We start from the raw sequence: 19,362 nt of genomic DNA on the forward strand, positions 1-19,362 counted from the left end.
TAGTTACAATCAACCCTCTTAAGAACTGTGGGATTAAAACAGTATGACATTTTATTCACAATGAAGAACATTTTTATTACGAAATTAATGTATCTTGTTTCTGGTGAATGAGCTAGACCTGTAATTAGACCAAGTCAGTGACAGAAAAGCTACTTCTGTGTTTTAGGGTATAATAGTTAATTCTGGGGCTATCAGCATAATTTCAGTTTGTTGTTTTTGTATTTCTCACAATTACAGAACCCTAATGACAAAATTACCACATTAAGGAAAATTCAGTCAAATTTGCTGACTTCAAAATACTGTATCTTTTTAACAAGAGTTAAGAGGCACTGTTATATGCACCTCTATTCCACACTAATGAATACTAAAAATGAAGAGTAGCTGTGGAGCCCTCTTCCTACTTCAAGCATGTTTGAACAATGGGGAGAGTAAGAATATGAAGCTGAAGGGTGGATAAGGAAGACAGAATCAAGAGAATGAGTTGGAGATGATAATGAGGATCCAAAAAGATGGAAATCTGTGACATGAATTCCAGCGGAATTTAATATATATATGTACATTTATAAAGAAAATAAAATATAATTGAGAAGTAAAGGAAGGTGTGAACATAGTTCAGGGGTATTTGGGGCTTCTGTTGTATTTCTGGTGTGGCTGTATCAGAATCCCTCTGAAGGAAGCAAACAGAACAGTCAATGTAATCATGGCTGGGAGAGGTAAAATGAAGTCTTTCAACTCAGAGAGATCTTTGATCCTTACTGTCTTCAGTTTTTTACATACAGATAAAAGGGCTGGTACTTCACAGTATTTTTATAGATCTCAGACTAGGATTTCTAAATTAAAAAGTATTCTGGGGGAATGGCTATATGTAAAATGACCAATTGGTTACTATTCTTATTTGTTGCATTATTAAAGTCTCTCAATTAAACACTCATCACAAGCAGCATTATCATTAATATCTAAGTTACAATACATCTATCCATCCAATTTCTAACCATCAAATTCAGGACTGGGGGAAGCTGGAGTCTATTCTGGCAAACAACAGGCGCAAGGCAGGATACACCATGGATGGGATGGGATGCCTTCCATGGCAGGGCACATGCAGACACAGACATGAACTCGCTCAGAAAGGGCCATTTTCCCCAGAAGCCAGTTAACCTACCAGTCTACTTTGAACTGCGGCTTCTACATGGCGAGGGAGTGCTGGAAAGGACTTTGGGCCCTTTCCAGCCCTTCTTCACAGCACAGGTGTGGATGGTTGCTGTGGGCGGTCAAGGGAGCTGTGAACAAGAAGGTTGCGCAGATTAGGTGCTCGGTGGTCAGAAAAAACGGCCCCAATGGAGGGATCATCCTGTAGGATGGAAAAAGTTGTCGTTAGTAGTCCTGGGGATAGGAAGTGTGTTAGGGTGGTAGGGAAGCACCAAAGGAATGCGGTTGTTACCACAGGAGTTCCTGATTGGGTTGGTGGTCTGGGGGGTGTTTTTGGCTCGGGCAAGGGCCTTGTTAATAACACTGCTGGGGTATCCTCTGTTGATGAAAAAGGAGTACATTTTGAGGGCTTGGTTCTCGAAGTCGATGTCGTCGCTGCATAATCTTCGTAGCCGAAGGAACTGTGAAAAAGGGAGAGAGTTTTTAGTGTGTTTGGGGTGAAATGAGCTATACAAGAGATAGCTGTGTGAATCCGTGGGTTTGTAATAAACTGAAGTGGAGAGTCAGGGGTAGTTGATGGAGAAGTTTATGTCTAGAAACGGAAGAGTAGTGGAAGATATTTTAACCGTATATTTGAGGGACGGGTGGAAGTTGGTGAATGGTGCAGGAAGCACTCAAGCTGATCGTTGGAACATGTGGCGGCACTGACTCAGTCATCAATATATCGCTTGTAGAGGTCAGGGATATAGCCAGTGTAGGAAGTGAAGAACCCTTCTTCTACCCAGCCGACAATAATATTTGCATAGCTGGGTCCCATTCTGGTGCCCATGGCAACTCCACTGACCTGTTGGTAAAAAAGATTATTGAAAGAGAATGCGTTCAGTGTGAGGACCAATTCTGCAAGGCGTACCAGGGTGTGGGTGGGTGGATCAAGCACTGTGCGTTTGTCCAGCGTGTGCTTGTGGGCTGTAAGGCTGTCATTATGGGGGATGACGGATGTAAAGAGATGTGATGCCCATGGTAAAAATGTAGTATTCGGTGCCCTGAAATTGGAAATCATAAAAAAGTTGGAGCGCGTGACTGGTGTCTTTGATGTCTTCAACCAGCAGTCTCATGAGGCTGTTGAGAAAGACTGAGATGTAAGTAGTTGGACAGTTACATGCTGATACGATGGGGTGTCCAGGGTTGTCCGGTTTGTGGATTTTGGGGAGGAGGTAAAATTGAGATACCTGTGGATGTTCAATGATGTTCAATTCGCCTCCTGGGGGAGCTCATTACTGCTGATAAGAAGGGAAATGGTGGATATCACTTCTTTTTGGTAGTCAGTGGTAGGGTCCTGTTGGAGAGGGAGGTAGGCAGAAATGTCAGTTAGCTGTCTAGAGGCTTCAAAGATACATGATACTTATGCCACACCACAACAGCACCTCCTTTGTCCGCTGGTTTGATGACGATATCATCCCCGTTGCGGAGAGATTGGAGCGCCTGATTTTCTCCTTGGGTGAGGTTGGACCTGTGTTTACTGGTTATAGGGAGTGCCTTGGGAGCTTGATTGGTGCATTGGTTAATGAAATAATCGACTGGTGGAAAACGGCCAGAGGGGGGAGTCCAACAGCTCTGTTTGGGATTAATGTTGTTAATGACATCAATCACCAGGTTGTTATCAGCTGCCTGTGAAGAGGAATCGTCAGCAAAATGTGCTCTGAGACGGATCCTGCGGTAAAAGCGGTTAAGGTCGACATTGGTCTGGGGGATGTCCAGCTTCCTGGGAACTGGTACAAAAGTGAGCCCTTTGCTGAGGAGAGATCGCTCATCCTGTGAAAGGGAAAGGTCAGAAGGTATAGTGACAACAAGGTTGGGATTGGTGAAGGTGTTTGGGGTGTTGATGGTTTTCCTCTGTAGAAGACGACTGAGTTTTTTGTCCTTCTCTGTAGTGAGAAACTGGTAGAGTTTAGAGTTCTAATCTAATGAGGTTAGTTATGAAGGGAAGATGATGTGGAGCTGTCAGCTGTAGAAATTCCTTAGCCTCTTTGATGTTGTTTAATATGAGTAAAGATTCTCATATTGTGAAATGTGTTTTTCAAAAATAAAGTTCATTTTGATAGGAAAAAAAAGTATGTCTTTGGACTGTGGGAGGAAACCAGAGCATCTGGTAGAAATCCATGTGAACACCCCAGGTCGGAAATTGACCCCAGGACCCCAGAGAGGCAGCAATGCTAACCAATGCCCAGCTGCAATACTGGATGTCGCCTATGTTTTTCATCTACCCATAGCTCACCAGTAGGAACTGAGTTTGTTTGTCCATCTGGTGGATGTCTGTGACAGGAAATTCTTTTTCCCCTACTTGATCACATCTTTTATTCAGAGCCATCTTACAAGCATCTGTTTAATGTATTGATGCGTTATGCATTTTGTTGTTTGAAACAAAAAATAAAATGCTCATCCAAATTAAGTAAACAATTGTAATGTTTTATTCCAACACTACCATCAGTGCGTGTTTAAGGCTTAAATGATGGTATTTGTACTATAGATATTAGTTTTTAATATTCATTCTAATTGAAATGCAATTCTCTAAGAATGTTTGTGTTCATTACTATCTAGCTGGTCTTAAATCTGTCATATAGCTGACAAACATGTTGCTCAAAAGCATCTACAAAAAAAAATTGTCATAGGGTCAGAGGTTCAGCAAATGCTGAGTGTCTGTCAGCACTCTGTCAGTAACTAGAGGCTACATTTCATAATAAGAGATGGCAGGCATCTATTTATTTAAACATCTATTCCAGAACTTCAATAAATGTTCATACCTGCTCAGGAAATGCACATTACAAACCTTTAAACCAATTTTTTTAATTCAAAAGTCACAAAATACCTCTATTTTTTGTGTAATCTAATGCTCAAAGTTTACTCATGTTTTTCTAATAAAGCAAATCATTATGAAATGATATAAGCATTACCCTGTCTCTCTACTAAAATGATACAAAGATTTTGATTTGGCTTACTTCATAAACACTTATAATAATTTAATTGTAAGTGAGATGAGACAATATTGGAACATACTGAACTTCTTTACATTACATTCAAAGTGTTACATCTAGTGCAAACCCAACACGGTACATTACCAGGTAACACTTATTTCTAGATGTGAAACATGGTGGAGGCAGCATTATGGTATGGGGTATCTTCTAATCAGCAGGGACTTGTAAGATTGTAAAGACATAGGGAAGAATACATGGAAAGTACAGACACATATGAAAGGAAAACCTGGTTTGCTCTCCTAAAGACCTAAAAGTACAACAAAAATTCACCTTTCAGCAGGATAATGACCCAGAGCTACAAAGGAACAGGAAGAAAGGGAATGTCCTTCCCTTCCAGTCAAAGTCCTGCTGTAAATCTGATAGACGATCAAAATTGCAAAGAATGGGAAATTCACACCTTTTTGGTATTCAGACTTGGTACAGATTTATTTAAAAAGGTGCTTCCACCAAGTAAGGCTTTTGGGGAGGGGGGTGAATATATATGACATATAATATTTTAGTTTTTTTATATTTATAGTTTAATTTTTTCACCCATTAAAGTGTTCGGTTTTAGCACTCAAGTTATAATTACAAATTTTAACAATGATGTTTCTGTACAATACATAATTTGGAATTCAACAAAATGGTACATCATTATCATTGCACAGGGGTGAGGGGCGGCATGGTGATGTATTGATTAGCATTGCAGCCGAGTTTACATGTTCTCCCCATGTACTGTATGTGTGGGTTTCCTTTGAGTGTTCAGGTTTCCTCCTACAGTTCAAAAACATATTGGTAGGTCAATTGACTTCTAGGAAACTGCTGTGAGTGTTTGACTGCATCTGTGCTCTGTGATTGACTGATGCACTGGCATCTCATCTGGGGGGTATCCTGCTTTGCACTAATTGCTTGCAGGGTTATGCTCCAGCTCCTCTTGACTATGTATTGGAAAAAGCGGTCTTTTTGTACATATAGACAAGAGTGAATACATTTGCAACATATTGTGTATACTGTAATTACTTATTATTATTTGTGACAAGTAAGCAGTTTCATGGACAGTGTCATGCATTTAATTGAAAGAAAGTAATGAATCCACCTGAATTAAGAATCTAAGAATGGTTACAAACAGGCAGAGGCCACTTGGCCCATCTAGTTCGTTTGCTAGTTAGTAGATACTGTAATTGATCCAAAGATCTTATCCAGATATTTCTTGAAAGAAACCAGGGTATCAGGTTCAACAACATGTCTTGGTTGCTTGATCTGTTTTCCCACAGCCCTTTAAGTAAAGATGTCAATCCTGTTGTTGTCCATTCTGAAAATACACTTGCGCTTAGTTTCCAGTTGTGTCCTCTATTTTGTTTTCATAGTTCATTCTGAAGAAATACACTAACAATACTTCTGTGAATGACTCAGGTTAGCACAATAACATTTTTTTTTACCACAATAAATTATTCATCTTCACCATTTGTACTTTTTTATTTGTGATGAAATAGTTTGAAGATGGATTTCTTCAAAACTTTCGATAGGAGTTCAATATTGGTGATCTATTTAATGTTGCCTTACTTTGACCTACTGTTGTAGTTAACTTTCTTTGAACAGACTTCAGTCTTTGCTAGTTTCTATAAGCAGCCTTATCTTTTTTCCATAAGAAAAAAAGATAACTTTCTTACTGACCTTTAGTCTTTTATCTTTCCTTGCTTTCACTCGATACATTTTTTCTAAACCAGTGCTCTTAATGAAAAGCTTTCCTCTGTGGGTAACAAAGTCATGAAATTCATATAACAACCCACTCTTCTGATTGTTATCTGTTAAAACGGTGTTCATTCCCTAATTATGCTCTATTATCTTATCTAATTTAATTAGCAATTGGTATCTCCCTCAAGTTTTCCATCCATGCATTTTCATTCTGCTTTTCCTGTTGATGATCACAACCAACTTTCTTTTATCTTTTCAACAACATCCCAAACTTCAGAATTACTTTTAAAGTGTTGCATCTCTTTTTCAAAAACAAAACCACACACTTACTAAAAATCCTGAACTTCTAGTAAGAAAAACAAACATGATTTTGATATGCATAATTCAATGTTTATTGTGAGAGGAAGAAAATAGCAAAAGCTATATCAAGGTAAAAAGCATAACATTCATTTGTACTAAAACTACTGTATATAACAAATGACATTTATTACTGAGTTTCTTAGTGAAAGCGAGTTCTGTTTCTCAAGTATCTGTCTTTCTTACAGGCTTGTATTTACTTAGTTTCATTCAGGGCATGTCATGGTTTTTGAAAAAAAGCTAAACTGTAATTCAGTAAAACAGATGTTTAGTTGTTTTTTTTCAGATACTACTTCTAATCTTTAACCCAAAACATTTAATGATCTCCCACTGTCTAAAATATTTTGTTGGTAATTATGATATACATTGACTAACATCCTTAAATATAAACTCTGTTCAACAATAAAGTGCCCCTTGAAATGGAAATCTAATAAGTAAATTGATTCTTAAAATGTAGAGAGCTTTGCAAAAATATATTGGTGCTTTTAGAAAATATATTTCAAGGATGTAACTGCTGTGCTACGGGCAGATTTTTAGAAAACAGTACGTCAATAAAGTACGCACTGTTTAGGTAGCTTTAGAAGATAATGTACCAAAACAATATATGCTGTCTGGGTCATTAGATTAGCCGAAAGTAACTGATAAGCTTTGAAAAACAAATCTATTGGTGCTTCTTCTTTTGTTTTTATGATGTAATCAGTTTTGTTTTAGGGAAAGGGGAAGTGTTAGAAGGGACAAAGTGCTGAGCTTTCTCTTATAGCGCAACATCTTATAAAAACCCTGTACTGCTTGTAACAAATTGAGTCTCTGATGCACTCTGCAGAGTGACAGCAGGGCTCCCATATTGCAATATGAATAAAGACCTTACTGAGTAAATGAGAATACCTCTCCTGGCTCTTCTTTGATAAAATTCCACGACACTCTTTAGGATTACAATTTGCTTTTCCTTGTCCTTCTGTGTGGATTAGGATGATAAAATGATAACATTCAGTCAGCTGATGTTTTGAACTTTCTTTGTTAATGTTTTATGGGGCTGAAACTATAGTTCTGTGTAGCCTATTGCACCACTTTACGGATCTCTAGTGACTATGGGTTCAGTTTTCCAAGAGTTAAGTATTTCTTTAGGTAAGAGATTTCATGTTTCATCTAATTAAAATGTCCATAACTGCATTTGCTTTTTGTCCTTGTTACAGTTTGACACAAGCATCTGACATTAATTGTTTTTTTTCGTTGCATTCTTGCCTCTTTTGAAGTTCTTTCATTTCCTTTCCTTCTCACCCCTTAATTTAAGTGTAACTGTAAACATGGTTCCCCAATATCATCAAATTCTTTCAATTTAACTTCCAAGATCTCAAACCAAATTTAACTCTTTTCTAGCATTAAAACATTATACTTTATTAACAACTTTAACGTTAATACATTCATAATATCACTCTTCCTTGAATAAAGCAAAATAAAAGTGTACATATAGAAATTGATGTCCATATTTATATTTTTGATTACTGACTTTAAGCCCTTCTTTCACTTACACACTCACACCTTATTTTAACTTATGTGAACCACCTCAACAAATTTGACATTCATGTAGTCAGTCGTTCATTAACATTTTGACAATTGTGACAGCTTTAAGCCGAGTACTTAACTTTCTGATCTACTGATAATAAGACATACAGCAGTGTAGGATGTATGGTTTAAAACTTAGCAGTTATTAATATAACATTTTAAAAATTGGTATGCACAAACTCTGAGAAATTAATTCCAATAAAAAACCCACAGCTGCAGATCCTGGCGAGAACAATTATCACCTGTGTGACATACGACAGAGATTATTTCTGCCTATTTATGCTCTTCAGTGTAACCTCTTTTTAATTTTGTAAGAAGAAATGAATAAAATAAAAAAGAATTGACAAATAAAAAACTTTGAGTAGCTAAATTAACCATAGTGTGATCTATGTTCTTTCTATATATTTTAAGTACTTGTAGGTTAGTTACCTAGAGTTATAGAGCAAGGCAGATGACTTGCAAGTTTTCCTATAGATACTAGTAACTATAGTTACTATACTATGGGTACTACACATCTGGTTTTTAAAGCCTTAATTTTCACGTTGAGTTGAATTGAAGGAAAAATGAAAACATCTATGAGACTCCATATTCTTCCAGTTACGGTAACATTCTTGCCAAGAAATCAATTGATTCCATAACAGTCAGCAGATTAGAATAAATCACTTATGGCAAGTATGGCAATCAATAATTAGAAAGGATAAAACATTTCTATGTTTTATATGTCTGGAAAGTAAAGACTATCACTTTAACAGTGAATCTAAAGTTGTAACATCTGTTGTCTGAAATAATTTAGAGAACTATGGAATGCCAAACTGCTAACTACTACCTCCTGTGTTATGCAGTATATTCAGGTGCATTAACCTACGCTTGACGTCATCTGGGCTACACTCTTCTTTTTTAGGAGATCCTCATTAAAGCTCTTCAGGTGCTTTGTTCGGCTTTCAAGTTTTGTGATCCATTCACCCCGCAACCTGTGTCAAGATAAGACATTAGTTAAGATAGCTGGCTTCAGCTTCAACCATGTCTTCTTGAATTTATACATCTTGCTCAATTTCTTTTCTGGATGCTGAAAGAAATAAAGTCACGCATCTGACCTTAAATATAAGTGTTAAGTACAGGCCTTAAGCCTCATGAACTTCAGAGGGAGTCTCACATTTCTGAATGCAAAGCCAGCTGATTCACATTGATAAGTCAAATGATCACAGAGGGGTGTTATGTACTTTATCACAAGTTTGTGTTATTTACAGAACTATTCTATAATCCCCTGACCTTACAATAAAACAAATGTATCATATAACACCACAGCATGGAAAAACAGCATGCGTGAAATTACTCAAAGGTCTCTGATTATCACATTGAATTCCAGTGAGCATCCCAACCTGTTGAACTTAAATAGAATGTCTTAACATTGCAGCAATGTGAAGGCACTTTCATTTTTAATATGCAATGCTTGTAAAAGCTTAATAATTATAAATTGTTAATTATTCTTGGAGGCTACAAATTAGGTTGCAACACATATATATAAGAGCAGCTGTTAATTAAAGACAGCTTGGTGCATATATTAAATTAGGCTACAGATTTTTCCAAAAGGGTATGCCTCAGCTGTTCATTTCTGAGTTAAAAAAGTATTTTAATGTCATTACTTCTGTGATGTGTGACATTGTATGCAATTTTGAAGTTTTCAGTAAATGCTCATATCCCTTGCACAGGTGAACTTGGACATCAGCCTTAAATATCTGTATATGTAGTACAACAAAGACAGAATTTCAGTAAGGAAATGTACATTATTTATTTTGGCTGTTACAGATTTACTGAGCATACACAATTTTACATAGTGATTTACATAAATGTTAGTGGCAATGTTTAACAAATATGGTATTGTTTACAAATCAATTTGTACTGTTGTCATTTATTTTATACAAAAGCTGAGTAGTGAAAATTCTACATAACAAAAGATTGAAAATGTTCACAAACATGATAGATTTTGAAACAGTCAGTAGATTTAGATCAAATACATAGAAAGAATAGCTTATTAGTAAAGGGAAAACTACAATTTTCAAAATGGGGCAAATTTGGTAAATTTAGCCAAACTGAGAATAATCAGGACATTTATACTATAAATCATATAAAAATGTAAAGATCTTATCCAAATAAATATTTTTCTGGTATTCTGCTGCAATGTTTGCAGGTTAGAATACTCTCCTTGTCTTGTTAACACTCACAGCTGCTAATAATCTGTTATAGAACACTAACGTTGTGCTATCATTATTTTTTGTAATCTATTCAATTGCAGTAGCCTCCCACTGTAACAGTCTGCCTGTTACAGACTTCTTCAGTCTCATGTGAAGCACAGGGCATAATATTCCAATGAGGTTATAAACTGTGAGAGGTTATAGGCAGGTAACAGAGGAAGGCAGCACAATGATTTTGAACTTCACTTTTCTTTTTTTGTTTTAGAATTGAGTTAATTGTACTTGGTCAGTGCCCTTGGGCTGAAGAACTGTAGTTAAGATAAAAGTAGTAAGTGGGGATTGACAGCTGGTCAGATTAAGGGCACTGTAGTATTTTTAACAGCAAGGTTGTTTAAACAGAGATAAGAGTACAAAAAATAGAAGAAAGATACCATGAAGATCTTCAGTTTTGTTGTTGAATGGGTTATCTTTGATCATCAATTTAACTTTCATGGCCTCTATTTCTCCTGTCCTAAACACATTTATAATGCTCTTGTAGTGAAAGCAAACACATAACACAGGCAGTGTTACGGCAAAAGAAACTTATAAACCCCGAAAAAAATGTTAAATAGAAAGTTATAAATCTAATAATAAGTCTAATAAGACCAACAATGTAATGAACATTAGCTACAGTTGTTTTGTAAACAAAACATGTTATTTACACATTTTCTTCTACTATTGTTACTGTATTTTCAACAGAAAGTGTACTCTAAACAACGAAAAAAGTCCAACATTTAATAATAATGTACAAAGCTCTGGATTATTCTGCTATTGTCACGGTGGTATTTTCTTCTAGGTGTTATTTTTGCATTTTTTTTCACAAAATTAAAATAATTTAAAAGGCACATTCACCTCTCTAGATCAGACCTTCAATCACAATTAAAAAATTAACTTATAAGTGATCTTAACTTTTTAGAAAATATGAGAATCCACATGCTACACATTTAAATGTTTTAGGCATATATATAGTAATTTCTGTCCCAAACACTAATTTAAATGCAATTAAATTAGAAAGCTGGAGTTGGCTTAACCAGTAAAGATTTGGGATTCCAACCCACCCAGGTTAGATGAGCTTTTGGCATCCAAGGTATTTGACAGCAAATTCTGGAAACTGCCAGACTCCTGCAAGACAGCAGTGACATCAGTGACATCACTCTTCTAATTGCAACTAACTCCTCAGGAGGAGTTTGGAGGGTTCAAAAAGCTAGATTGATCTGACAAATGAGTGTGTCAGAGGAATATGACCACAGGATGGCCCTTCTTCTCCCTTGTATTGTAGTGTTTAGCTCAAGCTAATTATTGGCAAATCTAATTTGAGATCATATAAAATTGGGTGTTGTTGATTCCTTTTGCCTGACACTTTCATGTGGTTTACAGGATTTTTAATACAGATGTTGGTACTCATTTATTGAGTTGGGTTGGCTGGATGAGACTGCTTGCTCAAAGGTATACACGTGTCTCCACATGTGATCTAAACCCATAATCTTCCATTCAGGAGTCCAGAGCACTAACTACTACTCCACACATCTCCGCAAACTAATTAATTTATCTGATGTGTACAAACACATAAAAAAATCAAATTACTTATATTAAAACATTAGCACCATATACCCAGAATTGAAGGTGACATTCTGTACTTTTAGCTCATTATTAATCTTTTCATCTTAAATCCAAAATGCTTGAGTATAAAGCAAACATAGCCATTTTTAACTTTACTGTCCCAATACTTATGGAGGGTGCTGTACATCTATTTCCTAAGCCCATATGATTTTGTGCTTTTTGTTGGCTTAATAAGCACTTCTTTTCTCTGAACCATATGTCCAGTGGTTCATCAACTATAAAATACATGTGAATGAGTTAATGTTATTGTATACAGATCTTGGGGTGGACCTTTTGCTATTTACAGTCTAAGTGCACAGCCCTGGGGGTAAAACAAGATAATCCATTATTTTCATTGGTTCCCATTGTGCTTTGCAAGGATCTACATAATGGACAAAACATCAGCACTGAGTTTTAATTTCTAATGTTTAATTTTAAATTCTGAAAACCTGATCACAAATGTTAATGTTTCTTTATTAGCCCTATACAATTTCTTGCATTAGGAATTTGTCTTTTCGCATACCCCAACTTTTTCTCCACGGACACACAAACACAAACAGGGAGAGAAGCTTGGGGTCAGAGCGCAGGGTCAGCCATTGTATGGTGCCCCTGGAGCAGTTAGGGTTAAGGGCCTTGCTCAGGGGCCCAACGGAGTAGGATTCCCCTGCTGGCCGCGGGATTTGAACCGGCAACCTCCCAGTCACAGGCCCATATCCTTAGTCACAGAGCCACTGCTCCACCCCATTTTTTTTATAATGGTTACAATTAGAATTTTATAATAAATGCTAGTCTATAGAACACACTCAATATGCTTACTTGGACAAGGCACTGTTCTTCATTCTTGCATCTTCATTTTCAGCAATTTGACAGTGTCGTTCAATTATCTGTTCCCAGTAACTTTTTATTGTACGTCTATCGTGAATCAGCACCTCACGACATGACATGTTCATCTTCTAAAACAAGTAACAAAAAAGACATGTAATACATTCTGGATTTATAGGCGTATGAATTGATCTGCAATTCAGATTAATTCCAATACAGCAGTTAACTAGTAGCAGAATAGCATGAATGATGAGAATGGTGGTTTTGAGACACAGAACATGACAACATAAGAAAGGCCACAGATGAAGGAGATCATTTTGCCCATTGAGATGGGACCTCCTTATGGAGACCTGGTATCTGTAAGGCGGTAGCGACAACCACTGTGTCTATCTGTTGGATCGCATTGCTGAGAAAAGATGTTTGTTCATATAAAAGAAATCCAAATTTGAGGAAGAAGGGGTGAGACTGGATGGAAATGAAGTATTTTTAATTTTGTTTGAACTACTGGAGGTCAATTAAATGGAAAACTCCTGAGGGATCTCTTAACATAAGTGTTCTTCTTCTGAGGCATATAAAGCACTTGTTAAACTTGATCCATTGCATTATTTTTAAAATTCACTGCACTTTGATTAAGGGAAATAGACATTTTTGTACAATTCTGAGCCAATGCCAACACTTAAAATTTATAACGAATATAATTTTATTTGTTTGTATTTTACATTCTAATTAAAATAATGGCCCCCAAAATTTAATTGCTGCTTCTACCAAAATATCATAACTGGATTAAGTAGAATTTATGAACATGTGCACAGTTCCACCCACAAAAGAGAGCACACTGCCAGCTCTCTCTAAATTACAGTGTCAAGATCTGAGGGAAAAGGCAGCCTTGTTTACAACATAATATAGTGCAAGCAAAAACACATTTACAATCAAGAGACAAAGCTATGGGAAAAAAACAAATATGAACACACAGAAACTACTGAAAACAAAACCCAGGTGTAGTACATTTTAGTTCAGAAAGTACAGTAACTTTAGCAGTTGCCCCTGCAAGAACTAACTTTATAATTGCAGTTTGGTTGGACTCACTGGTTCAGTCCATTAAAATAAACGAACAGAAGCAGCAGGATACCATAGTATATGTTAAGCTTTTGTATCTACAAAGCAATTTATAGACACTTGAATTGTTTTCACTGACTTTGAAAAGTTTTACATCAGCACAGAGCAGAGATTGGCTATGAGAATCACCAATTGTTCCAATTAAAATATTTTTGCAGGATGCTAAAATGGAAAATCATTCCATTGGCATTGTACTGTATATTGATGAAAACTTTGCAAGTTAAACAACATAATTGTACACAAAATCTAATTCCAAATTGCTTTTATCTACAATATTTTCATGCTTTGTTTTGCACTATTCTATTAAATGTTTAGATACACTTACTAAATACCGATCTTTCCTCATCATGAAATGGCATCATATACTGTGCATTCTGTGGTGTTGTTAAGGCTGTGATACAGAAAATGTTACAAATATTTTTTGAAAAGAAAATAATTGTCAAAAAAGATACACTGCAATGAAAATAAATGATGTCATCAAGGACAACTAACGTTTTCAGAAAAACGTATTAATTCCATTTTGTGCTTGTCTGAGTCATTCAGTTATTTCTGAATTATACACACTTCTAAGGGAGAGTACTTTGTTTACTCCATTTATCTTTTCCAAGAAATAAGCACTTGAAGATAGGGGTGTCCTTGCATCATGCAGTTCAATTACCTCCAGTTTTCCATCCCTAAGTCCTCAGTTTTATTTGATTGCATAAATCTTCAGAGTGTCAGTGATTTAGACATCAAATACTTTTTATCCACACTTGATTTGATTTATATGGGGTGGAAAATTGAAATTACTTCTATATTTTAGTTATATTGGTCAGTAAAAGCTGAGATTTCTGAAAACAACTGATTGGCTCACTGGAAATGGTCTTTATTGTATATGTACATATATTGTAATAAACATTAATTTTCATACTGTATAAGTAAAATATATGTTTATGTGAAGAAATACTAAACAATATTTTCAGCTTTTATAAAAATGTCAATATTTTATTTCCCTTCAATTGTTTAGTATATTGTACATTTTCTTAAGTACATATAGCTACTTATATTTCCCCCATTCCAACTGACAAATATTTTAATATGTGATAGAAATTTAGCTGAACCTGGTAGTTATGACATCATACATAAAAATTAATGATATTTACATACTGTACATATACTCTAGATCATAATTATAATTATATATTTGCATATTTACTACTATTTTATTACAGCTTTAACAGAAAACTTTTTTATTTTTAAATATGTATCTGGGAATTTTCTAATATTTTTTGGTGCAAGTGATGTAAAATGGTTACAATGTCAAAATAAACTGAAAACAGTCATGCAGGATAAATATATAGAAAATAAAATATATATTTAAACAATATGTGTTTAATCTAAGTTATTTGTTGCAAGTGACATACAACAAACAAAATATATTTATTTGGTTTCTTAGTAAGTATAATTGAAATTACAGTTTTCAATAAACAAAATCATTTCATATATCATAAATTAGTTACATGCTGACTGATTTTTAATTTTTGTTTTATTATATAGTCATTCAAATGTTGAATCATATGTCAAAATGTTTCCTGAATTGTAATTAAACTAAAAATATATTAACTACACATAAAACTAATAATATTTAGATTTGAATAGAAAGAAGTCCCCTTTATATGGACATAAAAAAGCAGCATAATTAAAACTTTGAGAGCATAACAATTCATTTCACTTCTATATTGTCAGTTGTTATTTACCTTTGAGGTTTGTCAGCACTGATTGTGTTAACAGCAGCAGAGATAAAAAACATTTACAGTGACCAAGACAAATTCTGTTGAAAAATTCAACAGAAGTATGAAAGGAGTATCTTAGTCCAGATCAATGATCATATTCTTTGGATAGAATGCCCTCCTTCTGTGCAATGAGGCTACCATGGAGTAGAGAAATCAAACAGAAAAGACTATTCATAGATCCACAAAATGAGAGTAAAAGGACTTACTGCAGATGCAAAATGCACTCTTCTGTATGTAACAGAAATGCAGGTGTTCTTTATAAGTGCTGTTAGCTGTATGTGTACTGTCTCCTGCTGCACAGCCACAATGCGTAATGACAGAAGTTGTGGAAATACAAGATACCCATTCCATCTCCCCAGTGTTGTTTATTTGTGAACAACTGACACAAGGTCTCCATCTCACCCAGCCTTTTTTGAAAAGAGCTTGAAAGCATGGGGGAGGGTAATTTTACAATTCCGTTCATTCTGCAATGTGCTCTGTATTGATGGCATTCAAGAGCCTCATCTCAGGAGACTACACCACAGTGCTGTACTATTTATTGGCAGGTGGCATGAGGACTTTTTTTCTTTCCAAAGAGTCAGAACTTCACCTTGCATGTTCTGTGTTCCATTACTCATTATGATGTGAATGGCACTTCTTGAGTATGGAGTGTTGGCACCACAAAAGAAAAAAAAATGAGAGAAGAGCTTAGCTTGTGGTTCTGGCTCATATTACTGTGCAGAACAACAGATGCAAGTATCATGTTTTCTTCTGTGTCCTGAAATTAAAGGGTAACCTTGGATCTGAGGTGTCGTTATCAAAGAGTTACATATTAATTGCTGTGGTGCTGTGGGGGTGTTTTTAAAGGCCAACATGTAGTCTACCAATTTTGGATTCTACAACATAACCAAGCACAGGATTTGTTTGCCCTGAGTGCAGAGCAATAAAAGAAGCGTGTGACTCATTAGAATGAAATGTTCTTAAGATAGCCTTAACATCACAGGCATTATATGAGCCAATAGCAATTATTTCTGTGTGATTGATATGCCGTATTCAATGTATTTATTAAACTAACACAACTGAGGAATATTATGATATTTGTCTTGTATATTATAAGAAAGTTTTATAATACTTCCAAGAACACATCAGCTAATTTAATTGAGAGAATATAATGTAATAGTCAAGAAGGCTTTATGAAAATAATGGACATTTTTTAAGGTGTGACATACTAAAATACTAACAATGATTTATATCTTTTTTGCCTAAAGATACTCTTTGTTTCACATACACTAGATTATATCAAAAATATATATAGTCTATATTTAATTGGTTTATTTCCTCATGTAATTCTGACTGAATGTGAAATGAAAATATTAGTTTTTTTCTTTTTTTATATTCATGTGTATGCATTGCTCATCTTGCATATGTGATCAAAATTCTTTAAAATTTATTTTTTATTTATTGTCTTCAAATTCTGTTCTGAAGTTGTTGAGGTAAAGTAAGTGTTCAACCTTCTTGTTCTTGAAAATAAGGTCACCCATCAGTAGTAGCCATCTGCATTTTGTTAAAATTTAATTTCTTATTGCTTCACGCTTATTATGTGTACATGTCTCTTCTATTTTCATAAAAAGATGTACATTTGGAAAAAAATACTAGAATGGAAGGAATTTGTGTAGTACTGATATACTTCCTCAATAGTCTCCTTTGTTATTCATTTTTCACTCAAAGTATTTCAGGGGCTTTTTCTTTGATGTAATTTTTTATTGAAACTTAACCTCATCAGAAATATTAGCACGGCTTCAAAACTGAGCATCATTCCTAGAACCAGATTGTATAATCTCTCTTGTGAGAATATGTCTCATTGATTTCATTGAGCCTGGCCATGTACAATATGTGCCTGTCCACTGGTTTCTGAGACACATCACCCAAGTTCATCACACAGTGTCAATGGACCTCAGATCTGGCATGTTGGACATCCATCGCATAAATGACACATTCTCACCTTGCAAGAAAGTTACACAAGAAGGATGGTGTTCATTGTCAATGAAGAGGCAACAAGTGAGGTCCCAAGACATAATCAATGTAGTGCAGTGAAGGCCAGTTGCCGTCAATCACTGGAGTTCTGTAATGACTAGACATTCCCGCCCAGACTGTAATACATAGACTTCCTTGCTGACCATGCCAAAGTGTCATTATGTGCAGTCTGATGGATTTTGGTCTATCATTGACAGACTGTGCTTGACTGTAACATATTTCTAGGATGGATGTTGCTGACTGTAAAGGCCCCAGGTGGCATGTGCCAGTGGTACACTGACTTAATAATAATAATAATAATAATAATAATAATAATAATAATAATTGATTACATTTACATAACGCTTTTCTGGACGCTCCACTCAAACCGCTTTACAGGTAATCGGGACTCCCCTCCACCACCACCAATATGCAGCACACACCTAGATGATGCGTCTGCAGCCATAGTGCGCCAGAACGCTCACAACACATCAGCTATCAGTGGGGAGGAGAGCAGAATAGTGAAGCCAATTCTTAGATGGGGATTATTAGGAGGCCATGATTGGTAGGGGCCAATGAGAAATTTGGCCAGGATGACGGGGTTATACCCCTACACTTTTCGAGAAACACCCTGGGATTTTTAATGACCACAGAGAGTCAGGACCTCGGTTTTACGTCTCATCCGAAGGACAGTGCCTGTTTACAGTATAGTGTCCCTGTCACTATACTGGGGCATAAGGACCCACATAGACCGCAGGTTGAGCCCCCCCTGCTGGCCCCACTAACACCTCTTCCAGCAGCAACTTTAGTTTCTTGCAGGAGGTCTCCAATCCAGGTACTGACAAGGCTCACACCTGGTTAGCTTCAGTGGGTTGCCGGTTGTGAGTTGCAGAATGATATGGCTGCTGGCTTAATCTAGCCTCTAATACACCAAAGATGTGCCGGCATTCGCCACTTGATAATCAGGGTGCATTTGGTACCTCTCTGTGTTTTTTTCTTCATTTTCACCAGGCTTGGCATTCAACAGGTTAAAACTCTTTATCACCTGTGCCTAATCAACTTTCTAACTTTTGCAACTGCCGATGAATGATTGAATGATCAATTCATTAAAACAATCACAAAGTATTTATTTAATATAAAAATCTATTTACTTTACTTTCTCAGACATGTACATGTATAAAAAGAATAATACATTTCTTTTGATGCTACATTGTGGCAGGACTAATCAACGCGAGACATATGTTACCCATCACGTTTAATAACATGCTAGAAATTTGAAATATTTATATATTATTAAGCCTTCTCTAATTTTGAAACAGTTCTCTCTGATAGACATAATGTTAGGTTCATAGGATTTTAGAATCTGACTGTATGATCTCCCAATTGCCTTTACTGCTGTATATACAGTCACCTTAACAACAACGGGCTGTTGACCTTCATAAATCAGGCAATGGATAGGAAAAATACGTATAAAACTAAATATACCCCTTACCACTCTTAGGGCATTCAATTAAGAACTTGCATTGGAAGCAGGTGCTGTGGTCAAATTAGATAAAAATAGAGCTTTATGGCCAAACACACCCGCAGTGGGTTTGGTATCAAAAGAAGGATATATATACTGAAAATAACATCATTCCTACTTTGGATTTTTGATGTAATGGGGCTCTTTCTTCCAATGGTCCTGGGCCTTTCTTAAGGTCATCAGTATCATGAACTCTACCAAATAGCAGAGCATTTTAGCCAAAGATGTGGTTGTCTCACCAAGATGCTTAAGCTAGGCCACAAGTGCTTCTTCCAGCAAAACAATGACTCCAGGCACACATCAAAATCCACAAAGATTAAAAAAATATTTAATTGACCACAAAATCAGCATTTTGTAATGGCCATCTCAGACTGTAGACTTGAACCCCATTGGAAACCTGTGGTTTGAAATGAAGAAGACACTCCATACAAGTTGAAGGATATCAAAGATCTGGAAAGATTCTGTATAGATAAATTGTATAAGATCCCTACCAATGTGTTCTTCAACCTTCATCTCATGTTGTATGCAACATTGCA

The 19,362-nt window shown here is 35.8% G+C and overlaps 1 protein-coding gene across 1 annotated transcript; it reads right to left on the reverse strand.

Annotated features, from left to right (window-relative positions):
- Nucleotides 1–8,145: 8,145 nt before the first annotated feature.
- On the reverse strand, nucleotides 8,146–15,604 carry LOC138237846 (protein FAM240C). Its single transcript, XM_069187692.1, has 3 exons — nucleotides 15,519–15,604; nucleotides 12,419–12,555; nucleotides 8,146–8,743 (listed from the first exon to the last, which is right to left on the reverse strand). The coding sequence occupies exons 2-3, from the start codon at nucleotides 12,550–12,552 to the stop codon at nucleotides 8,629–8,631; spliced, it is 249 nt and encodes an 82-aa protein (XP_069043793.1). The 5' UTR covers nucleotides 12,553–12,555; nucleotides 15,519–15,604; the 3' UTR covers nucleotides 8,146–8,628.
- Between the last annotated feature and the right edge of the window lie 3,758 nt (nucleotides 15,605–19,362).

This window comes from Lepisosteus oculatus, chromosome 3 (assembly GCF_040954835.1).
Source record: "Lepisosteus oculatus isolate fLepOcu1 chromosome 3, fLepOcu1.hap2, whole genome shotgun sequence".
In the NCBI taxonomy this organism is placed as follows: domain Eukaryota; kingdom Metazoa; phylum Chordata; class Actinopteri; order Semionotiformes; family Lepisosteidae; genus Lepisosteus; species Lepisosteus oculatus.